Source organism: Salvelinus sp. IW2-2015, unplaced genomic scaffold, assembly GCF_002910315.2.
Source record: "Salvelinus sp. IW2-2015 unplaced genomic scaffold, ASM291031v2 Un_scaffold2816, whole genome shotgun sequence".
NCBI lineage: Eukaryota > Metazoa > Chordata > Actinopteri > Salmoniformes > Salmonidae > Salvelinus > Salvelinus sp. IW2-2015.
This window is the reverse complement of record NW_019944116.1, coordinates 39,025-50,137: the sequence shown is the minus strand read 5'-3', so window position 1 is coordinate 50,137 and position 11,113 is coordinate 39,025. Positions and strand designations below refer to the sequence as shown.

The 11,113-nt window shown below is 44.8% G+C and overlaps 1 protein-coding gene across 1 annotated transcript in view; it reads right to left on the bottom strand.

Annotated features, from left to right (window-relative positions):
• rab12 (RAB12, member RAS oncogene family) overlaps window positions 1-11,113 on the bottom strand; it is a 27,336-nt gene continuing 16,223 nt past the window's right edge. Inside the window, exons 3-6 of the mRNA XM_024141892.1 lie at window positions 7,319-7,457; window positions 5,802-5,891; window positions 5,124-5,228; window positions 1-121 (exon numbers count right to left, since the gene is read on the bottom strand). Coding sequence (XP_023997660.1) covers window positions 14-121; window positions 5,124-5,228; window positions 5,802-5,891; window positions 7,319-7,457 — 442 coding nt within the window. The 3' untranslated portion in view covers window positions 1-13. The remainder of the gene's footprint in view (window positions 122-5,123; window positions 5,229-5,801; window positions 5,892-7,318; window positions 7,458-11,113) is intronic.

The following is an 11,113-nucleotide window of genomic DNA, read 5'->3' as shown; positions in this document are numbered from 1 at the left end:
GAGTTGAGTCATCTCAGCAACAGTGCATGCGTGGCGGGTTGAGCTCGGGAGGCACTTCTGGTTCAGGCTGCAGAGACAGGATGCTGTTGGAGAGCTTCCTGGTGGGAATCTCTAGAGGCATCTGGTGACCAGAAGACAGAATAGGAAGTTAACAGGCAAGTCATGATTAGTGCCTCAGGTGGTGTGGAATATACAAAATGACTTACCAGTATTAGAAGGGTAGAATTAAGCAATAAGGCCCGGAGGGGGTGTGGTAAATTGCCAATATACCACGGCTAAGGGCTGTTCTTAAGCACGACGCAACGCAGAGTGCCTGGATACAGCCCTTACCCGTGGTATATTGGCCATATACTACAAACCCCAGAGGTGCCTCATTGCTGTTATAAACTGGTAACCAACGTAATTAGAGCAGTAAAAATACATGTTTTGTCATACGCGTGGTATACGGACTGATATACTACAGCTGTCAGCCAATCAGCATTCAGGGCTGGAACCACCCAGTTTATTACGACTATTAAAATACTACATATATAGAGCAAACAGAAAAGTATTCGTACTCCTTGACGTATTCCACATTTTGTTGTGTTAGCCTGAATTAAAAATGGATTAAAAAAATAAATAAAAAATGCTCACCCATCTACACACAATACCCCATTATGACAAAGTGAAAACATGTTTTTAGAAATGTTAGCAAATTTATTTAAAATGAAATACAGAAATATATATATCATTTTACATAAGTATTCACACCCGACTGAATACTTTGTTGAAGCACATTGGGTGTGTGACTCAGCTGTGCACGTCTGGGTTTGGGGATTTTCTCCCTTGCAGATTCTCTTAAAGTTAAAATGGGGAGTGACGGTCAACAGCAATCTTCAAGTCTTTCCACAAAATTTCAATGGGATTCAAGTCTGGGCTTTGGCTGGGCCACTCAAGGACTTTCACATTGTTGTTCTGAAGCCATTCCAACATTGCTTTGGCTGTGTTCATGGGGTCATTGTCCTGTTGGAACGTAAATCTTAGCCCCAGTCTAAGGTCGTTTGCTCTCTGAAGCAGGTTCTCAGCAAGGATTTGCCTGTATTTGTCTCCATTCATTGTTGCCTGTATTCGGCTCCATTCATTGTTCCCTCTGTCCTTACTAGTCTCCCAGTCCCTGCTGCTGAAAGCATCCCCATAGCATGATGCTGCTGTAACAGGGTTATATTGGTGATTCCCCTTGCCACTTTATTGTTAAGCCAATGGGTTTTTGGTTATAGTTTTGTCTTGCCTTCACCTCCTCAACATGGCATCTTATTGGCTGGTTTGCGTAGCTTACGAGGGAGGATGTTTCAGTCAGAACCGTCCCAGTGAACAAGCACCAAACCAGCGGTGAGTTGTTGGATGTAAAGCCCTGTACGTCAAAAGTGATTTTTATACTCCCAAGTGATGATTTAAATGTACAATTTATATCAATTACTGTACGTCAAAAGTGATTTTTATACTCCCAAGTGATGATTTAAATGTACAATTTATATCAACTTGTTTGTAAATGTTATTCGAACATCACACATAAGATGCAACGTTTTTTGGTGAATATTTGTTGTGCATTTTGTTGTAGAGAATTCCCGCTAATACTAGCTAGCAACTTACTGTGTCTGCTGGGGGGTGGGGGTTGTATATTTTGTACAGTGCGTGAGTGCAGGGTATGGATGGTGAGCCGTGCATTGCATGACGTGCAATTTTGTGCTGTTCCTATCAGAATAAATCTCCATGACTGGTGCTACAAGTTGGAGTTCGTGTCGACGATTGATTGTACACAACGCAGGAAGAGTACTGTTACACAGCCACCACCATGCTTCACGGTAGAGATGGTGTTAGAAGGGTGATGAGCTGTGCCTGGTTTCTCCAGACATAGCGCTTTGCATTCTTGGCCAATGAGTAAAATGTTTGTCTCCACAGACCACAGAATCTTTTGCCTTTTGCTCAATCTTTCACAGGCCTTTGTGAAAACTCCAGGCGTGTTGTCTTGTGCCTTTTTCTCAGGAGAGGCTTCCGTCTGGCCACACTCCCATAAAGCCCAGATTGGTGAAGTGCTCTAGAGACTGTTGTCCTTCTGGCAGGTTCTCCCATCTCTGACAGAAGAGTTCTGCAGAGTTCATTGGCTGGGTGGTCATTGGGCTCTTGCTCGACTCCCCTGACCAAGGCGCCGCTCGACTCCTGACCAGGACGGCGCGCGACTCCTGACCAAGGCGCCGCTCGACTCCCCTGACCAAGGCGCCGCTCGACTCCCCTGACCAAGGTGCCTCCCTGATCAAGGTGGCTCCCTGATCAAGGTGCTTCTCTCGCCTCCCTGATCAAGGTGCTTCTCTCGACTCCCCTGATCAAGGTGCTTCTCTCGCCTCCCTGACCAAGGCGCTGCTCGCCCGGTTGCTCAGTTTGGTTGGACATCTCTATGCAGTCTGGGTAGATCCATGTTTTTTTCATGGAGACCACTGTGCTCTTGGAAATGTTCAACACTAGAAATAGTTTAATAACCTTAACCTTTTATAACCTCCCCAGACATATGCCTCATCACAACTCTTATCTCTGAGATCTACAGACAGTTCCTTGGACTTCATGGTATAGTTTCTGCTCTGACATCCACTGTCAACTGTGGGACCTTTATATAGACAGGTGTGTTTCTTTGTAAATCATATCCGAACAGTTGAATTGGCCACAGGTTGGARTCCAATCAAGTTGTAGTGACATCTCAAGAATGATCAAAGGACATTGGATCCACCTGAACTCAATTTGGAGAGTCGTAGCAAAAAGGGGTTTGAATAGTTATGTGACTGAGATATTTCTGTATTTCATTGTCAATAAAATTTGCTAAAAGACATGTTTTCACTGTGTATTTTCAATTTGTGTATAGATGGGTGGAGACAAAAAAAATAAAAAAATAAATCCATTTTTTGAATTCAGACTAACAACAAAATGTGGAATATATCAAGGGGTGTGAATACGTCTTGAAGTCCCTGTACARATTGTAGACTATAACAACGGGTACAGTTATAGGAAATGGGGAGGGAAGCTATAGGAACACATTAAAACAATATTATAGGAAACTATATGAAATACAGGAAATAGGTACTTTTTTTACATGCACACTAAATACCAGGGGGGGACTAAATGGAATCCCAAATATAAATGTGCAGTGCTATCAGAAAGTATTCAGACCCCTTGACTTCTTCCACATTTTGTTACGTTACAGCCTTATTCTAAAATGGATTAAATAGAATCCATTTGATTTTTTCAAATCAAAAAGTAGACTAATGAAACAATAGTGATTAAAATGCCCTTTTAAACAAGTGTTTCAAAGAGGGTGGGTGACATGCATACAAACTGTTCATAAATTGCATTGAAAACATACAGCTAATAAGACTCATCAATCTACACACAATACCCCATGATGACATCACAATACCCCATAATGACATCACAATACCCCATAATGACAAAGCGAAAACATTTCTGCTCATTTATTTACATGGGTATTCAGACCCTTTGCTATGAGACTCGAAATTGAGCTCAGGTGCTTCCTGTTTCCATTGATTATCCTTGAGATGTTTCTACAACTTGATTGGAGTCCACCTGTGGTAAATTCAATTGATTGGACATGATTTGGAAAGGCACACACCTGTCTATATAAGGTCCCACAGTTAACAGTGCATTTCTGACAAAAAAAAACAAGCCATGAGGTTGAAGGAATTGTCTGTAGAGCTCTGGGATATTGGATTGTGACGAGGTACAGATCTGGGGAAGGGTACCAACAAATGTCTGCAGCATTGAAGGTCCCCAAGAACACAGTGGCCGCCATCATTCTTAAAAATGGAAGAAGTTTGAAACGTGCTTGGAGTTTGCCAAAAGGCTCCTAAAGAACTCTGACTATGAGAAACAAGATTCTCTCTTCTTTCTTTCTTCAAAGTACAGAGAGATCCTTGATGAAAACCTGCTCCAGAGCGCTCAGTACCTCAGCCTGGGTTGAAGATTCACCTTCCAACAGGACAACAACCCTAAGCACAAAGCCAAGACAACGCAGGAGTGGCTTCGGGACAAGTCTCTGAATGTCCTTGAGTTGCCCAACCAGAGCCCGGACTTGAACCCGATCGAACATCTCTGGAGATACCTGATAATAGCTGTGCAGCAACGCTCCCCATACAACCTGACAGTTTGAGAGGATCTGCAGAGAAGAATGGGAGAAACTCCCCAAATACAGGTGTGGCAAGCTTGTAGCGTCATACCCAATAAGACTGGAGGCTGTAATCGCTGCCAAAGGTCCTTCAACAAAGTACTGAGTAAAGGGTCTGAATACTTATGTAAATTAGTTATCAGTTTAATAAATGAGCAAAACATAAAAATAAAATAAACTGTTTTTGCTTTATCATTATGGGGTATTGTGTGTAGATTGATGAGGAAAAAATACAATTTAAGCCATGTGTTTTAGGTTATTGTCCTGCTGAAAGGTGAATTCATCTCCCAGTGTCTGGTGGAAAGCAGACTGAACCAGGTTTTAATACACTGAGTGGACAAAACATTAGGAACACCTGCTCTTTCCATGACAGACTGATCAGGTGAATCCAGGTGAAAGTTATGATCACCTATTGATGTCACCTGTTAAATCCTCTTCAATCAGTGTAGATGAAGGGGAGGAGACAGGTTAAAGAAGGATGTTTAAGCCTTGAGACAAAATATTTAAGTGCCTTTGAACGGGGTATGGTAGTAGGTGCCTTTGAACAGGGTATGGTGGTAGGTGCCTCTGAATGGGGTATGGTAGTAGGTGCCAGGTGCACCAGTTTGTGTCAAGAACTGCAACGCTGCTGGGTTTTTAACACTCAACAGTTTCCTGTGTATCCAGAATGGTCCACCAGCCAAAGGACATACAGCCAACTTGACACAACTGTGGGAAGCATTGGAGTCGACATGGACCAGCATCCCTGTGGAAACGCTTTCAACACCTTGTAGAGTCCCATGTCCCGACGAAGTGAGGCTGTTCTGAGGGRAAAAGGGGAAGGTGTTCCTAATGTTTTGTCCACTCAGTGTAGGTCGCAGGTCAACAAAAAATAAGCGGCGTATAGCTAAAAAGCACAGTGAGGATTCCTACTCACCTTGGCTAGAATGTCGTCCACTAGTTTTAGAAAGCACTCCTCCACGTTAAAGTTATCCTTGGCACTGGCCTCGCAGAAACGCAACCCAGATATCCTCGAGGTAAACTGGGAACCGAGATAATACCAAAGTCAAATCGATCAATCAATTATAAAATCATAGAATTATGAGTCAACTAATATTATTTTCCCGGGGTTTGAGATCATGTACAGTACTACACAATAATCCGTTAACTAATCCATCAGTGAAGATTAGAAGAAGTAAAGAAAGCCCTGGCTTGGGACATTTCTTCTTGGAGAAGGTTTTTCCCATCAACTGATTCCAGATCAGTATTAGACTCACCCTCTCTGCAGTCTGTCTGTTGATGATGCCGATAGGGTAAACTGATTCTAGGTCAGTATTAGAATCACCCTCTCTGCAGTCTGTTAGTGATGATGCCGATAGGGTAAACTGATTCTAGGTCAGTATTAGACTCACCCTCTCTGCAGTCTGTTAGTGATGATGCCGATAGGGTAAACTGATTCTAGGTCAGTATTAGAATCACCCTCTCTGCAGTCTGTTTAGTGATGATGCCGATAGGGTAAACTGATTCTAGGTCAGTATTAGACTCACCCTCTCTGCAGTCTGTCTAGTGATGATGCTGATAGGGTAAACTGATTCTAGGTCAGTATTAGACTCACCCTCTCTGCAGTCTGTCTAGTGATGATGCGGTCTGTCTCACAGTCCAGCTTGTTCCCCACCAGCAGCAGCTCTGCCTCTTCTGAAGCATACTGGCCAATGACAGAGAGGAGAGAGATGAGAGGTGTGTACTGCAGTAACAGAGGAGATGAGAGGGTGTGTACTGTGTACTACTCCCTTCACAGAACAGCGCAAACTGGCTCTAACCAGAATTGAAAGAGGAGTGGGAGGCCCCGGTGCACAACTGAGCAAGAGGACAAGTACATTAGAGTGTCTAGTTTGAGAAAGAGACGCCTCACAAGTCCTAAACTGGCAGCTTCATTAAATAGTACCCACAAAACACCAGTCTAAATGTCAACAGTGAAGAGGCGACTCCGGGAGTTCTTCTAGGCAGAGATGCAAACAAAAAGCCATATCTCAGACTGGCCAATAAACAGAAAAGATTAAAGATGGGCAAAAGAACACAGACACTGGACAGAGGAGTTCTGCCTAGAAGGCCAGCATCCCGGAGTCGCCTCTTCACTGTTGACTTTGAGACTGGTGTTTTGCGGGTACTATTTAATGAAGCTGCCAGTTGAGGACTTGTGAGGCGTCTCTTTCTCAAACTAGACACTCTAGTGTACTTGTCTTCTTGCTCAATTGTGCACCGGGGCCTCCACTCCTCTTTCTATTCTGGTTAGAGTCAGTTTGCGCTGTTCTGTGAAGGGAGTAGTACACAACGTTGTACGAGATCTTCAGTTTCTTGGCAATTTCTCGCATGGAATAGTCTTCATCTCTCAGAACAAGAGTAGACTGACGAGTTTCAGAAGAAAGTTATTTGTTTCTGGACATTTTGAGCCTGTAATCGAACGCCACAAATGCTGATGCTCCAGATACTCAACTAGTCTAAAGAAGGCCAGTTTTATTGCTTCTTTAAAATCAGAACAACAGTTTTCAGCTGTGCTAACATAATTGCAAAAGGCTTTTCAAATGATCAATTAGCCTTTTAAAATGATAAACTTGGATTCGCTAACACAAAGAGCCATTGGAACACAGGAGTGATGGTTGCTGATAATGGGKCTCTGTACGCCTATGTAGATAATCTATTAAAAATCTGCCGTTTCCAGCTACAATAGTCATTTACAACATTAACCATGTATTTAATATTTCTGTATTTCTGATCAATTTGATGTTATTTTAATGAACACATTTTTTGGGGGGGCTTTTCTTTTCCAAAAACAAGGCCATTTTCTAAGTGACCCCAAACGTTTGAACGGTAGCGTATATTCTGTAGTAACAGAGAGGAGAAGAGAGGTATGTGGCCCATCCCAGTGGTGTTCCGTGCTGGTCCTTTGTGCCTAGTACTACATAATGATTTATGTTATCAATGATAATCCATGATGATGTATAAGGCCCTGAGATTTTCATAATAAAATTAATCTGATCAGGAAAAAAAACACAAAAAAAACAGCAATATATAAGTTTGGATACAATGGAGGAGAAAAAATAAAAAGTAGGTTATTGATAATATCCGTTTTACCTTGTCGATCATCTTCATCCACTTGGGCAGGTCGTCGAACGTTTCCTGCTTGGTGATGTCATAGACCAGTACTATTCCCTTGGCCCCACGGTAGTAGGCTGAGGTTATGCTGTTGAACCTCTCCTGACCAGCTGTATCCCTGGAGGTACAGGAAACACATCAGACTGGATCCATTAGAGACAGAACACYTATCAGACTGGATCCATTAGAGACAGGACACGCATCACATATCAGACTGGATCCATTAGGGCCAGGACACGTATCAGACTGGATCCATTAGAGACAGGACACACATCACATATCAGACTGGATCATGAGTTAGAGACAGGACATGTCACATATCAGACTGGATTAGTTAGAGACAGGACACGTCACATATCAGACTGGATCTATGAGTTAGAGAAGGACAATCACATATTCAGACTGGATCTATGAGTTAGAGACAGGACCACACATCACATATCAGACTGGATCTATGAGTTGAGACAGGACACACATCACATATCAGACTGGATCTATGAGTTAGAGACAGGACACCATACATATCAGACTGGATCCATTAGGGACACGTCACATATCAGACTGGATCCATGAGTTAGAGACAGGACATGTCACATATCAGACTGGATTAGTTAGAGACAGGACACATATGAGACTGGATTAGTTAGAGACAGGACACGTCACATATCAGACTGGATCTATGAGTTAGAGACAGGACACATCACATATCAGACTGGATCTATGAGTTAGAGACAGGAACACATCACATATCAGACTGGATCTTATGGTTAGAGACAGGACACATCACATATCAGACTGGATCTTGAGTTAGAGACAGGACACATCACATATCAGACTGGATCTATGAGTGAGACAAGGACACATATCAGACTGGATCTATGAGTTAGAGACAGGACACAAATCACAGACTGGATCTATGAGTTAGAGACAGGACACACATCACATATCAGACTGGATCTATGAGTTAGAGACAGGACAACATCACATATCAGACTGGATCTATGAGTTAGAGACAAAGACACATCACATATCAGACCGAGCTATGAGTCAGACCGGAGCTATGAGTCAGACCGGAGCTATGAGTCAGAACGCGGAGCTATGAGTTAGGGCCATGAGGTTTTCCAGACCAAGTCACCTGACATGACCTGGGAAAACAAGGCCCTAGTTAAAGCTAATAACAACGTAGAAATTGACGAACGTCATTGAATTGATTTCCATATACAAATCTTGTCAACTATGGTGCAGAGTAAACAGACCGTCAGTCAATCCGGCGCCAGTCAGTCAGTCCGGCGCCAGTCAGTCAGTAGTCGGCCGCCAGTCAGTCAGTCCGGCCGCCAGTCAGTCAGTCAGTCAGTCCGGCCGCCAGTCAGTCAGTCAGTCCGGCGCAGTCAGGCCGTCCGCAGTCAGTCAGTCAGTCCGTCCGGCCGGCCAGCCAGTCAGTCAGTCCGGCCGCCAGTCAGGCCGTCCGCCAGTCAGTCAGTCAGTCCGTCGCCAGTCAGTCGTCGGCCGCCAGTCAGTCCGTCCGCCAGTCAGTCAGTCAGTCTGCCAGTCAGTCAGTCCGTCTGCCAGTCAGTCAATCAGTCCGCCAGTCAGTCAATCAGTCCGCCAGTCAATCCGCCAGCGTATGAGCAGCAGTAGAGAAGCAGAAGTGACAGAGCAAGGTTAGATGTTGGCCTCCATGGGGAGGTTGGGCTGACAGACAGACAGAGGTTAGGGTGACTGCGACAGAGGTTAGGGCTGCAGACAGACGTTAGGGCTGACTGACAGACAGAGGTTAGGGCTGACAGAACGACAGAGGTTAGGGCTGACTGACAGACAGAGGTTAGGGCTGACTGACAGACAGAGGTTAGGGCTGACTGACAGACAGAGGTTAGGGCTGACAGACAGACAGAGGTTAGGGTGACTGACAGACAGAGGTTGGGTGACAGCAGAGAGGTTAGGGCTGACTGACAGACAGAGGTTAGGCGTGACAGACACAGAGGTTAGGGCTGACTGACAGACAGAGGTTAGGGCTGACTGACAGACAGAGGTTAGGGCTTGACGACAGAGGTTAGGGCTGACAGACAGACAGAGCAGAGGTTAGGGCTGACAGACAAAAAGAAGAGATGTTAGGGTTGATACACAGTGATGGAGACTCAGCCAAGACCAGGTGGTGAGATGAGGCAGTCAGCACGAGACATGATGACACAGCCAGTACGCAGACAGTCATCCTGAACTGACGAGGGATGGGTGGAGGTAGGGACACAGAGATTGGGAGTGGATGAGGGTAGTAGTGGGACGAGGTCGGTAAACAGAACAAATTGTGTTATTAGTGAGGGATATGAACACATCTCAGCCCAGGTAGCAGTCACACACTCATCCTACATGGCAACATCAGTGTATGTGTAGCTACAGTATCTGTGGTGTCGTGTAGCCGTAGCATGAAAAGGACAGCTATTCTGTGCAGCAGAAGGTAGTTGAACAGCACAGAACGGTCGATTACTGTAGACTGAGGTGTCACTTAATGTTGTATGTCAGGGGTCATCAAACTACATTCAGCCACGGGCTAATTTCTTCTTGAGTGGACGGTCAGGGGGCAGATCATAACGGCGAATCATTTGTAGACTGAAAATGCTCCCTAGAAGCCCCAAGACAGATATCATATTGAACTCAAACATAATGTACTGAACAAAAAAAATATTTAAAAAAAAACGCAACGGTGCAACAATTTTAGAGGCGCAGCGTAGCCTAGTGGTTTGAGCGTTGGACTAGTAACCTGAAAGGTTGCAAGATGAATCCCGAGCTGACAAGGTCAAAAATCTGTCGTTCTGCCCTGAACAATAGGCAGTTAACCCCATGTTCCTAGGCGTCATTGAAAATAAGAATTTGTTCTTAACTGACTTGCTAGTTAAATAATGGTTAAATAAAAAAGATTTTAAACTGAGTTACGTTCATTATGAGGAAATCAGTCAATTGAAATAAATAAATTAGACCTAATCATATGGATTTTCACATGACTAGGAATAAACAGCTGATCAGGAATGTCCACCAGAGTGTTGCAAGAAATGTAATGTGTAATTTCTCCTACCATAAGCCGCCTCCAATGTCATTTTTAGAGGACTTTGGCAGTCTCCAATTGGCCTCACACCGCAGACCACGTGTTATGTGCGTCGGAGTCAGCTCGCTTGAGCAGTTGCAATGCTATGGTATTTGGTGGGGCAGTCTAACGTCATGTGGTGAGTCAGACTGCTCCATGGTATTGGGGGTAGGGGGTCTGTGCGTAAGTGTGGTGACCTGGCTCATGGTATTGGGGCAGTGTTCGTAACGTTTGTTGAGCAAGGACTGGCTGGTAGGGGGGGTAGGGGGCAGTCTGTGACCGTCAACGTTGTGAACAGACTGCTCCATGTATTGCGGGGTAGGGCAGGTCTGTTGAACGTAAGTTGTGACAGACTGCCCCATGGTGGTGGGTAGGAGGGGGCAGTCTGTATACGTAACCGTTGTGAAAGATGCCCCATGGTAGGTGGGGGTAGGGAGTCTGTTGACGTCAACGTTGTGAGCAGACTGGCCCCATGGTGGTGGGGTATGGGGGGCAGCTTCTGTTGAGGTCAAGTTGTGAGGCAAGACTGCCCCATGTGGTGGGGGTAGGGGGGCAGTCTTTGACGTCAACGTTGTGAAGCAGGACTGCCCATGGTGGTGGGGTAGGGGGCAGTCCTGTTGACGTCAACGGTTGTGAGAGACTGCCCATGGTGGTGGGGTAGGGGGGGCAGTTGTAGACGTCAAGTTGTGAAAGACTGC